This window comes from Antechinus flavipes, chromosome 4, assembly GCF_016432865.1.
Source record: "Antechinus flavipes isolate AdamAnt ecotype Samford, QLD, Australia chromosome 4, AdamAnt_v2, whole genome shotgun sequence".
NCBI classification, from domain to species: Eukaryota; Metazoa; Chordata; class Mammalia; order Dasyuromorphia; family Dasyuridae; genus Antechinus; species Antechinus flavipes.
The window spans coordinates 33,038,367-33,054,637 of NC_067401.1; the positions used below are offsets into that span (position 1 = coordinate 33,038,367).

At 37.0% G+C, this 16,271-nt stretch overlaps 1 protein-coding gene across 4 annotated transcripts in view; it reads left to right on the forward strand.

The window, feature by feature from the left end:
- The window catches only part of RHOT1 (ras homolog family member T1), a 70,121-nt gene extending 54,612 nt beyond the window's left edge, over nt 1-15,509 (forward strand). For 2 of the 4 annotated variants that reach the window (XM_051992385.1, XM_051992383.1), the window contains exons 17-21: nt 736-855; nt 1,163-1,365; nt 3,959-4,081; nt 12,691-12,834; nt 14,336-15,509. In XM_051992385.1, coding sequence (XP_051848345.1) covers nt 736-855; nt 1,163-1,365; nt 3,959-4,081; nt 12,691-12,834; nt 14,336-14,453 — 708 coding nt within the window. In that variant the 3' untranslated portion in view covers nt 14,454-15,509. The remainder of the gene's footprint in view (nt 1-735; nt 856-1,162; nt 1,366-3,958; nt 4,082-12,690; nt 12,835-14,335) is intronic. The other 2 variants (XM_051992384.1, XM_051992386.1) reach the window with 2 other exon arrangements.
- The last annotated feature ends 762 nt before the right edge of the window (nt 15,510-16,271 follow it).

Here is a 16,271-nt window from a genome sequence, read left to right on the forward strand (position 1 = left end):
AGTGTTTAGATTGTCCCTGAATTGGTGGGCTTTTTCCAAATTGGGTGAGTCATACATTCATGTGTCTTCACCAAGAGCATGGCTGATAATGCCAGTGCCTGTGAGTGGTTCCAGCAACTTGGGGACCTAACACGAAGGAAGAGGAGAGGCGAGAAAATGCTCTAAGTGACAGCTCAGTCTCTGATACAGCTTAGTTGGGCTTCTCCTTTTCCCAACCCATGATTCCTTATCTACCTGTGCAGTGGAAAGGAAAGGAACTCCTTCATAGCTGTTGTTCCTCATGGTGACCCACTCGGCTATACTGTGCAGGATGAACGCTTACCTAACTTCTAGGGAAATGGTGGAAATGACTGTCTAGTTCCTGAGTCTTTCTCAGAACAAAGCCCAAAGAGCAGATTATTGCTGTGATTATTTACAGTTCTCTCTCTCTTCCTTTCCCACTCTCTCTCTCCCTCCTTTCCCTCTCCCTTCCCCTGTCCTTGTCCCTCTTCTTCTCTCTCTTCCTCCCTCTCTCTCCCCCTCTCTTTCCCTTTCTCTAAACTTTTCTCCCTCCCTCCCTTCTTCCCTCTCTTTCTCTGTCTCCCCCACTCTCTCCCTCCCTCCTTTACACACACACACACCCCTCTATCTACCTTTCCGATTCTTAGTTTCTATTTAATGTAGAAGCATAACTTTTAATTTAGTGAACCATTTTCTGTTTCCTGATGTTTACACTGATCATTCTTTCCTTTCAAGTTGCACGATATCTCTGAATCTGAATTTTTAACTGAGGCGGAGATCATATGTGATGCTGTGTGCCTGGTGTATGATGTCAGTAATCCAAAGTCCTTTGAATATTGTGCCAGGATTTTTAAGGTTTGTAACTGTTGTGTTCTATTATCAAAGTCATGCCTATATGGAATTTAACAAAGTGTTAGCAAGCCTAAAGCATCATTTTGGATTGCTTTAATTTCCTAGATTAAAGAAAGTCTGTTCAGATCCTAATTGTTTGAGAATGACCTGAACAACATGAGTCATTGAGTCCTGCTTCTTCCAGTTAATGCTTTTGAAAGTAAGGGTGCCTTCCCAACTTAGAACTGAAATAGTTCACCCTTCATAGACTGCTCTTGAGTTTTTATGTAATTATGATTTTGAGGGATTTTTCCTTTTTTAATTTGTATAGCAACATTTCATGGACAGTAGAATACCCTGCTTAATTGTAGCTGCAAAGTCAGACCTACATGAAATTCGACAAGAATATAGCATTTCACCCAGTGACTTCTGCAGGAAACACAAAATGCCTCCACCACAAGCCTTCACTTGCAATACTGCTGATGCACCGAGTAAGGATATCTTTGTTAAGTTGACAACAATGGCCATGTATCCGTAAGTACTTGCTGTCTCTTATTTGCAGGCTGCATGGGTCACAGGGGCACTGCATGCCATGGTCAGCCATGAGGGTGGAATGCTGCCACATCGAAGTGATTTAGCAACAAAAAGAGATCTTTCAGTGAGAAAGTACAAATCAAAGAGAATACGATTTTATTTGGAAGGTATTTTATTTATCAAAGATTGAATATTTCACTCAAAATTTTAAAAAGAAAGGCTACTGCAATGTATAAGGTTAGCTTTTTAAAAATTGTGCCATTAAGACATCACCACACAAATCAAAGAGAATTTGTTTCTTTGGTTTTTAATCAGTATGTGGGAATTGGCATTTTTTATATGTCCTTTCTTTGTATGAACTTCTCTCCTGCTGGTGATTAATTGTAATTTGAACTGGATAAATGTTCTCCATTCTTGGCTGTGAGCCACAGTTGCATGTACATTTATGATACACTGATATGTATATATATATGTACATATGCATAGAACTGTACACATTAAGTTGTCTAATGCATGATTCTGAAAAATATTCTGCTGGTATTGTATTTATAGAAATACATTCTATCTTGCAGCAAAATCTTGTATTTTGGGCAGTGTGTTTCTTATGGGTTTAAAGTGAAATAATTCACTTTTATACACATCTTGTTCATCATAGATCTTGACATTTTCTTCTTATGAAAAAACGCATTATGATGAAGAATAATGATCAGACATTGCTATTAACCAGGATTAGTTTAAATTCCTACCAATAAAAGAATAATTTCAGACTGTTAACATATTATAGATTTTTAAAAGTCAAATAGTTGTCTTTTCTCCTATTCCACCAATGCCTTAAAAAACCAATAACAAAAAAAACCCAACAACAAACTCTTAAAATTCTGATTGTTTTCTAATGGGATGCACAGTCATTCCTAGTACTATAAAGTTAGTAATCCCTTGTATTTGTACAATTTATATGGCATTATTGCTTTCAAACACATATATACACATATATAGCTATCTGTATATACACATACATACACCTGAAGAGAGGGGGAGAGAGAGAGGAGATCATTATAGACAGTTTCTACTAAAACATGATCAACATCTATAGAGAATTTTAAAAAAACTCTGGGTCTTTCTGAAAAAAAAAAAAAAAACAGGCAAAACAAACCATTTTATAAATTATTTTTTCCTTATAGTTTCCCAGGAATTTTGTTGATTTTTTTTTTTTTCAGGATTGCCAAATATATTTTCATACAGTACTTTTTAATACACTTAAATGTAGTAATGTACCTCTTGGTAGACCATATTACTTGGTGTTTTTTAAATGTATGTTTTTAATATATCTTTTAATGTTGATTTGCATTTTAAAATGCATCTCAGTATTACATGTATACATATGTATGCGTTTGTGTATATACACACACGTATATTTGGAAAAGGTACATACTTTGAAACTTGTTCCCTGGTTGATCTGAAGCTACTTCTCCTGAAGCCTCTTGCTGTTGCTAAGCACACTTTGCATCCTGCTTTTCTTGATAGAGCTTTCTGTATGTTAAAGACTTAGATTCATTTTATAAAATAACAGATGGATTCCAGTATGACAGCTGGTAATGCCGTTAGTATCGGTGAGGGGCTCATCCTCACAAGTCAGTTTTTTAAGAGGAATATTTTAGATCTTATTGAAACTTAACAAAATGGTTTTTCTCCTTGGGATACTGCTAATCTTCCCCTCTACCACGACCCCCATCAGCTCCCTCCCACAATGCCCAGGGGTGGCCAGATGCGGTAGCTGTCTGATTCCACAGGGCCCTCTGCCCCCGGAGGCCTGACTGACTGGCCACCATTAAAAAACCACTTTGGGCTTTGGTCATATGGGCTGAGTGGCCAGGAGCTGTGCCCTGCCCCTCTGCCCCATTGTTCCCCTCCCTGGGGAGGCCCCTGTTTCATCCCCTTCATGGTCTCCCCTCTCCACCCCTCCCCATCCCAGTCTTAGGCAGAGCTCGCCCTCTTGGAGCTCCAGGGAGTTCCTGAAGCACTTTGGTTTCCTTTGGGACCCTGAGTGTTGGATGAATGGAGGGTGGGGGTGGGATTCCTGCCCTCTGGAAAGTGCCTCGACTTGTCTTTTGTTGTCTTTTATTCACCAGCAGCACTTACTCCTTCCTGGTTTTCCAGCATGTGTGTGTGCTAGGGGAAGGGGGGTGGAGATCGTTTGGTGCAAACAAAACTCTGTCCTGTTGGCGGATTGTTGTTTTTTTGTTTGTTTGTTTTTTTTTTTAATTCTGATGAGGGTGCCATCTAAGGCTGTGCAGACACTCCAAATCCTGCCATGGTCGTTTCTTCCCACATCCTCCCCAAAGCGCAAGTTTTGCCCGTGGCCCTAGGTCTTGCACCCAGGGGAGCGGCCCCTCTGGTCACCTCCGCAAGCTCCCGCTCTGCACAGCTTTAGTCCGCCCTTAGCCGCCCCTTTCCTCTGTAAGTGTTGCTGATGCCTTAGTCTCTTTAAAACAACAACAGCAGTAACAACAACAACTACAAACTATCGGCACGGCCCTGCGGTGCCTCAGTGGTGAGTAAGAACTCAACTGTGTCCTTCTGTGTGTTTTCGCAGCCATGCCCGGTTACGCTGTCTGTGCACCTGCAACAGGTGCACATTCTGCATCTGTCAGAGCTTCCTCAACTCAGACTTGCTGCAATCTGTAAAGAACAAACTCTTCACGGCAGTTCTTACCAGGTCCTCTCTTTATTTACTGCCTGCCGGGCATTCTATTAAAATACCAAACAAAGAAAATAGATACTTTTCTTTTTAATGCAGATTTTCACCACATAGCCACCACTGGCCAGGAGATTAGTCTTAAAATGCAACTAATTGGCACTAAACCTCTCATTGTGCTGAATGGTGGTGTGTACTTAGGATTTGTGACCATCCTTAGTAATTTCTTAAAGATAAGAGATGGATTTGGGGATGCTGTGAAGGAATGAGTAAGGAAGATTGGGGTTTTGTTTAAGGAGTCTGATGTCTTTATTTACTTTTTAATATTAAATGATAATAGACTGGAATAGAAATATGCTAGAAAAAGTTGAAAATTGGAGCCACCTACAGCACAAAGATCACAGTGGAAGGTGGCATTTTATTATATTGAGCTTATTTGGACCAGTTAAAATGTTATACAAATGGCCTCACTAATTTTCATGGTATGTTAGATTTGACTAAACTAGTAGATGTGTTGTAAGGAGAAACAACTGTAACTTCTTAAATAGCCCCAATTCTTGAAACTAGCTGATTGGCTTTGATTCCCAGGCAACATAGCATCTCCCATCATCTGTATTAGGGACCTAGAGTAAAATGGGAAAGGGATTTCAGAACCCACAAGACCACTTTTTAAAAGTTGTGTTTTTTTGTTTTATTTGTTTGCCTTTGTCTCCTGGCATATGAGAGTTGTGACTCTAGAATGTTGTAGCGGGACTGCTCCACAGAACAGAGCTCATTCTTCCAAATAATCTTGTCTTCTTCAGTGCAGTCACCCTCATTTGCTTCAGCAGCATTTCCAGGGATCAGAAATGTATCTGAAAACTCTCTTTTGGAATCTTCTTCAGGTCTATGGCAATTTTTTTTTAAAGACTATCTTCATGCTATCAAATATTTGTCTTTTTGATTGGTAGATTTTCTTTTATTTTTTAAGCATTCAGATGTTTAGAATCAAGTCAGGTAAATAAAATTATAATCACACTCATTAAAAAATGAGATGTGGTGACCACTTTATTTCTAGCGTAACTTGTAAACTGATTTTAAAAGCAATTCCAAAAGAGAAGATCAAAAAGTGGTAACTGGTGAAATCTTATTGGATTGTAAAAATTCATTTAGTATAAAAATCTATCTTATTACTTTATTGTGACACTTTTATAAAACATTAGCCATACAGAAAGTATTCTATTGGTTTGGTTTTGAAGATGGTTATCATACCATGTCTTCCTTTAATCTTTTCTTCTCTAGACTAAATAGTCTCATTTCCATTCCTCAAATGGAATGGTCCATTCTGAACCTTTCCCTATCCTAGGGCCCATGACCACTATCTGGTTTTGTAGTGTTCCTTTTAAAATGTGACACCTAGGACCGCATAATTCATGTGATTCCACACAATGCAGTTTAACTAATATTTTCTCTACTCTGTCTACTGTATTTCTATTAATGATGTTAGCTTTTTAAAAAACTATGTCTCATTGTTGGCTCATACTAAGCTGTGGTCTGCTAAAATTCCAAATTCACCTTAATGTGAATTACTCCTAAACCAAATACTAAATGATTAGTAAACCAAACCTCCCCAGCCTATTTTATACAATCTTTTTTTAAAAAAAAACTAAATGCAAAGATTTATATTTATTTCTGTTAACTTTCATCTTGGTTTTGGCCTGTCATTTTAACTTATTGAAATTATTTTGAATCTGTACTCTTATTTTATTAGTTATACCTCCTCGGTTTTTGTCACTTGCAAATTTTATAAGAATTCCCTTTATGTTCTTATCCAAACTATTGCTCAGTGTTGGATTTATAAATCCTGCTAAGACTCCACTAGAAGTAAAATTTTACAGATTGAAAGAGAACCCTATCATTACTCTTTTGGATGTCAGCTGTGAATCTCCTTATATCAGGGTTTCATCATCATCTTTGTAAGGATGTCATAGGAGCATGTTATCTGTTTGCTGAAATCTATTGATAGTGTTATTTATAGTATTCCGCAGATAAAAAAGGCATTGAGATTGATTTAGCATGTGATTTTCTTAGTTGTATCTCTGTGGGCTTCTACGTAATTAATGCTCACAAACTCATAGACTTACAAAATTTTAGAATTGAAAAGGAGCTGTATCCTATGCTTAACCCCTGTTAGGAAATTGAAACCCAGAAGTTAGGAATGAAACAAGGACATTTACCAAGTTAGAGTCAGAATTGGGGCTAGAATTCAAGTCTTCTCAAGTTGAGTGCTCTTTCTACCACATAACACTGTTCCCAATTCATAATCCATTCCAGACATCTCTTGTGACTTTTCATTAGATTGATTTTTCATAGGGTATCTTAGAGTGCTGTGTAATATGTATTATCTTTAGCACATATTTTATTTATATTCTGTTCATTGGGTGGCCATAATGACTTTAGACCACTACTTTTGACCCACGCTACAGCATGAGAATGAAATACTCTGGGACTTTTTGCATCCCTGATCCCTGAAGAATTATATATGTCTTATCAACATCCATTTTTGAATTGAAAGTAACTTTATATCTGCCACTAGCAGCAGAACTTTTTTTTTTAAATTTCTGACCTGAAAATAGATAATTAAAAAATATAATGTTGACAGCTTAGGAAAAGGTCTTCAGAAAGCCTTTATCTTTTAAACAGCATCAGTACCTTTTGTTTTTCTAACTTTGTTCCCTAAGATAGCAGATTAACTATTTTGGTTTTTTAAAAATTAAAAAATTGAAGTAGGAGATGATTATGCCTTTCCATCCATGAGTTGTAGTTCTCATGCTCATTAGGACTCACAGTAGTATTTTTAAAATCAGAAACTTCATTGCAAGAATTTATAAAATGGATTGCAGGACAAAATGTCCTAGTTTTAATGTTTAGTTTATTCAGTTCTTTCTTCATAGCCTGTCATGTCAATCCACAATTTTTAAAAATTCTGTTTAGCTGAGTGTATGTTGCGTTTAACATGTAAAATTCAAAACAGATATAGTAATACTTATTGAACTTCCTTTCAAAGTAAAAGTTATATAGGCCTTACTCTGAGTTGGTTCTGCTCTTACCCAGTCTGTTCAGGTTTATTTTTTAACATGGTGATAAATTATAGTATTAACCTGTCATCAGTACTATTTTTACCTAAGTTGCTTAATCTCTGCCACAGTTTCCCAGCTGTAAAATGGGGTAATAACAGCACCTACTTCATAAGGTTTTTATTTGACTCAAAAGAGATAGTAATATTTTAAAATTAACTAGCACAGTGCCTGGCATATAGTAGGCACTTGCAAAATGCTCGTGCCTTCTTTGCTTCTTCCTGCACCGACCTACAATGAGTGCTATAATAATAATAGAAAAATGAAAAAGGTCTTCTATATACATTTTGTATTTACGTATGGTAGGTAATATTTCTTGTAAAAAGTTACCAAATTCTTGATTTTTTAAAAAACATTGAGACAAAATTACTATAAAGGTACAAATTATATCATTTGCCCTTAGTAAGTGGTCCTCCTTCCAAATTCATACACTCTCATGCTGTGTATGAGAATTGTTAGTCTAATGTAGGGCATTATATACTTTTAATTTCTTCTTTCTTGTAGGCATTCATTAGCATTCGTCTGCTGCTTGGTCATTTTTTATACATGTTCCACATACATTTTTATGTACAATTTTCCTGTTTATTTTAGCCACAAAAAATCTTCTGCTTGAGGACTTTGTTTTGTGACTTCCTTCTTTCTTACTTTTATTTTATAATTACCTTTCTTCCATTCCATTTTAATTACTTGTATTAGTTCAGTCAAATCATTGTTTGTGTACTATGAGAGCAACATTTTACTCCAGGAACAAAGTTCTTAGTTTACCTTCTATTGAATCTTTAAGTAGGAAATGATTATGCCTCTTTGTCCATGAGTTGAAGTTCTCATGCCCATTAGGACTCCCAACAGTATTTTTTTTAAATCAGAGACTTCACTGCAGAAATTTACAAAATGAGTCGCAGGACAAATGTAGTTTTTTCTTCAGGTCTTGTTATTTTAATCCACAACCATTTTTAGAAGACATTTTCCTATTTTCAAATTTTTTAAGTTATTTTGTGATAGAAGTTTCCTAAAAATTTGATGTCCTTCATGCCTTGGGCAAGTTATTAATAAAAACTTGGTTTTCCAAGGAAGCTTTTTGCTGTCCACCTAGATTACATTGCAGATTCACTCAGTAGTTTATTACTGAGTGTCCACTGTCCTAGCCAAGACAAAGTTCTTTCACAGATCTCTTTTGTTACCATCCCTTCTACCTTATTTGTATTTAAATGTGCTTAAAATGTGGCTGTTTTACTAGCCTTCAGTACACTGTATGCCCCTTCGGCAAAAAATCTTTTTTTTTTTTTTTTTTTTTTTTTAACATTGTACCTTAAGTACCTCACTGAATCTCCGAGGTTCCTAATAAATGTTTGTTGGCTTGGAAAGATAAGGCGCAAACACAGATAGCTACAATAGGGAACCTTTAATGTTACACATTAGGGTGTTTGACTGTGAAAGGACTTTGTTCTTTTCTTTCTGGTTTGAAAACAAAATGATGGGGTCTGACTTTAGCTCAAGGAGTTCCCTGTACATGTGACCTTAAATTAAGCATTCCTCCTGGAAATTTTTGGTTCCTTCTAAAGATTTCTCATTGATAATTATGTTCACATACTTTATATAAGAACTTGTTAAAGTCTCCTCAAATAAATTGCTACTGCTTTGATCTTTAAATTTTGTTGTTAATTGACCAAGATCTGTTTGTTAAATATTTGACAAGCTATGGTTTTCTTTATCTGATGCTCTTTTTTAGTTTGGTTTAGGGATATTTAGATCATATGATATTAGAACATTTTTTTGTAACTTCCATCTGTAAATATGTATTCTGCTGTTGTTCTAGGAAGCATTCCTGAACATGGGATGGGAACAACTCTGGTCCTTTCCCAAAGAGTGTTAGTATTAAGGCATGCTCGGTTAACAGCTTGCTTACAGAATGTAGCAACCCACATTGGGCACTTATATTGTGAATTCTAAAAATATTTTGAGAAAAAAAATTGAAACATTTCATGTCACTGAAATGTTGCATTCTGTTGTAGCTCTAGGGCCTACAGTTTGGATGAATATAATCAACTTTTATATTACAAATGAATATTCAAGATATTTTATGCCAAAGAAGGAATAGAGAAAGGGAAATGAAGTCAGAAAACTGGCAACCATATAATTAAAAAAAAAAAAAGGCATTTCTGTTCAAGACATTCCAAAAATCTTAGAGAGAAACTTTCTTTTGATTGTAAAAGATTCAGTTATGCAAGGCATAAAAAACAGAGTGGAAGATAGGTTGGCTTTGGAGTTAGGAAGAACTGGATTCACATGTAGTCCTTGATCCATAATTTGCTGTCTTTCCACGGGCAAATCACTTAAATCCAAGAATCCCTGAGAATCCGAGATACTGATAGTTGACAATTAGTGTTACTGGAGGAACTCTCTATACTCAAAGTTCCAGGCCCTGTCATTTCTTTTCCCCTCCTCCCCAAGAAAACCCCCACGCCAGTAGGACAGTGTAGAGCCAGCTGTACTTTAGTCTAAGGAGGCCTGTACTGGTTTCTCATTTTGTAGCTCATGATGGGCAGACTGGGATATTAGCTATGGTTGTAGATGCATCTTAGCTCAGCCTTTGTAGAGATACTGTGGTCCTTTGTTTTGCTCTTCTGAGTTAGCTCCAGGCATAGCATGTGAGTGTATGTGTATGCCTGTGTACATGGGGGGTCAAGAGAACGTGTTCTATGGTGCTGGGTTCATCTGTGTCATGGTTGGAAGAGAGGATTTCAGAGGGCAAGAACAAAGGGAAAGAATAAATTCAGATAATGGGAGGAGACACAGCAGCAGTGGTCCTTGCCCTGGACTTGATGGTCTTCCTTATCCCATCCTGAAATCCTAGAGCTGGAGCTGAGGGGACCCTTGGAGGCATAGTGAGTCTAAACCCCGAATTCTGCAGATGAGGAAATAAAATCAGCATGGTTCACAGCCCAGAACCAAACCCCTCTCTCCCGACTCCAGGATTGGGGACTTTGCACTGTGCCCTCCTTTGTCCCCTGTTTTTCAGAGTTTGGAAGAGCACTTTCAGGACCCCTGAAGTTATAAATCATTTTGTTAAGCTCCAGAAATCTTGTCCTAAGGAATTCTTCCCCTTGTAAAATAGCCTGAATTTGATGCTAAGGAAAAATAAATTATTCTTTTTTTCTATTTTAACCTCTCTTCTCCCATTCTCCTCATCATTCCCTATTTGGCACCTGCCTAAATGCAAATGACAAAAGAGTTACTATGATGTACTGGAAAAAGTACTCAACTCAAGGGCCATGTGGCCTGGGCTTCTAAGACCTGGCTTTACCATGTCCTCTGGAGACATTTTGTTTAGTCTCAGCTTTCTTCTCTGTAAGATAGAAGTAGGGATGCATGTACTACCTATTTCACAAGATTGGTGTAAGGAAAGTGCTTTCTATAGGATAAAATGCTTTATTTTACTGGTCAGTTACTCTTTCTTTCTCCTAATTTGTAGCTTTCGAGGTAGATTTAATTCTGATTGAGTCCCTTTGTGATTACATATAGCTGTATTGATGTTTGCCCAATAAAAAATTTCAGCATGTTTTTCAAATGTTAAAACAAACCTTATGTTTATTTTATAAAGCAAAAACCAAAGGATGTAAAACCATATTCTCAGCACTGCTAACTTTTATCTTGTTGCAGGCTCTTAAAGCTTCCCCTGAATATCTGTAATTACATTTGTAGCCCTATATTTTAGTCACTTACATACTTTTACTTAAGTAAAGACTACTTCAAGCATTTAATCATATTTAATTCATTATTTGTGTTCTAATCAGATACTGCCATTGAGAGTTGCTGAACCGTATGAACTTATGCTGGCAAGCAACATTAGGAGATCTTGGAATGGTAGTTGAGATATCAAAGAAATGTTATAAGATATCGACAATGTTTTTTAATATGATAATGGTGTGGGCCCCTATGAAAGATTTGTGCTTTGGGATCACTGAGGAATGATTTTGTCTTGCCTTTGCAAATAAGATACAGGCAATTTTATGAAACCAATGTTTTTATTTAAACTAGAAAGCTCCTCAAGTAACAAGCACGAATCAGACCTTGCTGCTTCCTTGACTAATACCTGTTAGGTCCCTCTTGTCTCTGGTCACGTGATATCAGTTAGCTGAGTAATGACCGATGTGCTGTCAGATTTATAAATGCTTTCTCTCTTACAAATATTGCCTAGTTAGTATAGCTTTCAAATACACTTACTAAAAGAATAATTTATTTTCCCAAGTATGTTTCCATATCTCAGAATATCTGTAACATTGATGAAGATGTTGAAATATTTTATGAGTAAGTGGTTGCTTGTCTTAAGTATTACAATAAACTAGTGGTGTTAAGGGGTTGTCTTTGTGCAAGCCAAGTCTCAGCAACGTGTGCATTTGATATTTCTCATGTGTAAATATGTGCATTTGTATTACACAGAGTGCTGAGGGGAATAGATAAATCCTGTTTTGCAAAGCTAATGAAAACTAAGCTGTCAAGGCAAGATAGATATTTTCTTCAGTAGCAGTCCCCTGTTATAGGAGCCTACATTAAACATCTTTACAGAATTAGAGATTCAGTGTTGGGAAATCATTCTGACTGTATTTTTCATATGGTTATAGTAAGCCAATCCTTCCTCTCCTTCCCCAAAGTTTAAAAAAAAAAAAAAACAAATAAAAAACACTTGGTCTTCTCCATCTTGGTGAAAATGTAAGCTTAATCCTAGCAAGGAGAGTAGGGACTAACAGGCTGTTTTTGAAGCATAGAAGGTAAAGAAATTCACCCTCAATAGAGAAATTTTTTTTGCTTCAACTGTTATTGGAGTCCACTACAAGACTATTTACAATTATGAACCTCTTGACTTGGAAGGGTTTGAGACTCTCACTAGCTATGAAAGCATCAGCCAGTGTAAATGTGTATGTCTTTTGTAGCTTCTGAGATGATAGGGAGGGTTATGTGTAAGGTTTTTTTTTTTTTTTTTTTTTTTTTTTTTTTTTTAAGTTTTTCTGTAACAGTTAATTAGCTCACAGGTTAAGGTAAAAGCGTTTATGGACTCTGGGTGATTTACCCCTTTGGTATTTGGGGGTACCCAGATATATCAGCACCTTGCTATCAGCCTCATCATAAATAGATACTTTGCCCATATAGTGTACCCATATATTGCCCAAAAGTGCCGAATAGTAATGGTTTCAAGGAGCTAATTCAAGTGTCTCAGATCTATCATTAGAAACAGTGGTATTGAGAATGTATAGGATAATGTGTACAAAAGCCCTAGAGTTGCTTTTTCAGGTATTAAAAAGGTTTTTTTTTTTTAAACCACATCTTTTTTGAATGTGATAAAAACCTGTTATAGAATAAGTTTTTTCAAAGTCTGAAAAAGGTAGAAAGGAGGAGACAAAGCAATGCAGACTAGTAACCAAATTTGTCTTGTGGGATGTGTAACTGAGAGGATATTTTAAGACCCTTGCTGTGTTGAGCTGTGCCATGAACCACAACTGTGCATGTGTGCAAAAGGTTAAGAGTCCAGGTAGCTGAGTGGGGCGCCATGCTGTTAGCAGACGACGAAGGCAGTATTGTTCACCAGGTGCACGCTGTCAGCTCCATAGAAGATTCCATCTTCATGGAGTCATCTCACGGGCCACTTTTTCTTGAAGCCAGGTAACATTTCCCACGCTCACTGGTTTGACCCTGCTGGGTGTTTTCCAATTGGAAAAACTGAAACCCAGATATCTAGTTCCTTAAGTGATTAAAAAAAAAAAGGACATTTGTGTGTTGAAAGAACTAACTTGCCAAATGGAATGCACCTGTGTTATCATTTTACTCTTAAAAAACACATAAAGAATAATTTTAAAATAGAGATTTACTTTTCTTTTGATGTGTGAGGGAGAGTATTGGAGTGCTGTGCTGCTGGGCAGTACTGATAAGCATGGAATACTGAGGCTTGTGTTGCCGTCTCCCAGTACCCGGGGCTCACAGAATGCAGAATCACCCTAGCTACAACAGGCAGTGAAATGTTTAGAAACTAAGGTAATTCTGCAATCTGTGACTAGTCAAGGGGCAAAAGGATATGGTATAATTTTTGTCTTGCTTATTAACTCTCTTTTGCATGTGTTTATACATTCAGTGTCTCGTTCCTTGTAGACATTTAACTTGCACCTAAAATCTGTTACTTCGATGTAGGTAGGTCTGTAAATAACCTAGCCTAGACAATATCCATAAATCCTTTAATCCATAGGTTTCCCACATCACCTTAGTTGCATTTGCTTAACTAAAACTTTGGTGATGCTTGAGTAAAGCCTTCGGTCCCACCTTGGCTTTAAAACTTTCTCTTCCTTATGGTAAGCTGTCATACTTGAGACTCTTGAGGGTGGCCAGCAGTGTTTTTAACTGAGCATGCTCACAAGCTTAGTTTGTGGTAATGGGGGAAATGGGGTCATTGGCTGTCTTACCTTTGTCATGCATAACATGGCTTCTTTTATGTCATCCAACCACTTTCATTCTATCATGTTACATTGCGTTTGTACTTTTGGTTTGTACTGTTGTCACTGCCTGTTTCACTAACACTTGGTTTCCTATTAACAAGTTTTCAGTGTGATGCAAACTAGTAGTTGATTTTTTTTTCTTTGATGGGGGAGGGTTCCTCCAAATTTTCTAATGGGGACTAGGATTTCTAAAGTTTGATTTATCACTGCTCTTAGAAAAGTATTGCCACTTGTCACTAAGCTACATAGCGTATCTTGTGGTTTCTGGTGTAGAGTGATTTTGTTCATTGTTTCAATTCAGCAAAATCACTTTCAAAGATGTGAAAACATTGATCTTATTTCTCATTTTTAATGAGCAGCAGATAATTTAAAGCAGTGGGTTGTTTTTTCTTTTTACCTACTTATTGGTGTTTATGAGAAAAATACAGTATTGACAAAGCTTAAACCTCATTTATTCCAAAATGTTAGCTAATTGTCAAGCCACCACCTCTTTTCCTCCTAGACGATAATGGCTAAACTATGCTGTAAGCTGTATTAATGAAAAGTTTCAGTAAACATAGCAGTTTTGAATTAGCCTGACAAGTGTCCTAATACTTCCCTAAAAGTTCTTGATTGATGTAACAATATGTTCTTAAATAAATCCTGTTTTTGAAATTGCTTCTGTTTTCTGACTGCAGGCATGTGACGCAAGCTGACCTCAAGAGCTCCACATTTTGGCTTCGAGCAAGTTTTGGTGCTACAGTGTTTGCTGTTTTGGGGTTTGCTATGTACAAAGCTTTGTTGAAACAGCGATGATTTAGACAACAATTACAATACTGGCCCTACCAAAAACCAATACTTTTATGTACATTCTGAATGCTTTAAATTCTGCTAGAAATGTCGAGATATTTATATATGCAGAGTTACTTTATAAATATTTGTAATTCTTGCATAAGAGTATTTTAAAAGAGCAATGACTGCAGTATTGGCTTGTGAATGTAATGGAAAGTTCTACTTAAAGGCCACAGAAAGGTGGCCATGCTACAGAGGCCAAAAGGGAATGTTTTGTAAATACTGTACATATTCAGGCAGCAAGAGATGTGGCTTCCCGAAAAAACTGAGTTATGGAAATGCTGTCCACATAGTATCATATTAGTTAACATTTAATTGGAACTCACTATCATAGGTTTTAGTTCCATTCAATTGTACTTGGCTCATGGATTACTTATTTATTTCATATTCATTTGAAATGATGCTTTGGGGGCAAGGTGGGAGGGGGCTCTGAGATATGGGGCACAGTTCACAATCGTCTCTCCATGGAGGATAGGCATCAGTTTTCCAATTGAGTTTTGTTTCATTTCAAGGACAGCTTCACTCCGGCACATCAGCCACTGAGGCTTGGTACAATCTCTGACGTGCACAGCTGGACATGAGGCTCCCCTTTGAGAGTGGAGCAAAACTTTCCAAAATTCACATAGCAAAAGAATCAGTGTCATTGTTGTGTATTCCTTAATTTTTAAGTATGTTGTATTTTTTAAACCCTTTCAAATCACATGGGGGAGGAGCCAATTTCTACATTATAAATGTTTCTAGTTCAAAAGACCATTACTGTTTAATTTCTTCCAAACTGTAAATCATCGTGTCCTGGCTGTATCTGTGGTGCCAAGGGAGTGCACAGTTCTTGCTCTGTTGTAGAATATCACAGTAGCCGCATGCTTCCTGATGTGTTCTATACCTGATTAGAATTCCCTGTAGACAGCAACTTTTTTAAATGAAAAAATAAATCTAATGAATCTAAACCTTCATGATAAACTTATTTTTTCCATCATCAACCTTTTAAAGTATTTCAATAAATAACTAATGTGTACTGTGGTTCATTTTTTTATGTTGGGTCTTCTCTCCAATATATCATTCAGTTAACCAGCATATATTAAGTACTTTGTTGTTGTTTAGTCATATCAGACACCTTGTGAGCCATTTGGGGTTTTCTTGGCACAGATACTGGAGTGATTAGCCATTTCCTCCTCTGGCTTATTTAACAGATAAGGAAGCTGAGACAAGTAGGATTAAGTGACTTGCCCTGGAGTCACACAACAAGTGTCTGAGGCCTTATTTTAATTCATGTGGTCCTGACTGCAGGACTAATACTCTGTCCATTCAGCTACCCAATTAAGTGTTTACTGTGGGCCAAACATTGCTCTAAGCACTGCAGATTCAAAGATAAAATCAAAACAGTCCCTGTCCTCCAACTACTTAGATTTTTATAGCAGATGTATGGATGGATGGATGGATGGATGGATGGATGATAGATCTGCACGAGATATAAACAGATTAAATTAAAAGTAAGAAGGGGACTACCATTGAGAAGGTGATGGCAAGGAGTGCCGTGTAATATTTGAAAAGAGACAGGAAAGGTCTGGAACAGGCCTTGGGAGGGTGGGATGGGAAATCAGTTAGGAAAGAAATAAAAGAATTGCCTTGGTGGAGTAGGGATCCCATAAGATTGGAGATCAAGTCAGCCCTGTGGTGTGATTTCTTCCATCTCCATTCAGAGACAAAAGGGAGGTATAATTGGTCCAGTGCCCAAATTCAGGAAGAAGTGAGCAGCAGCAGGACAACAAAGGAGGGTTTACA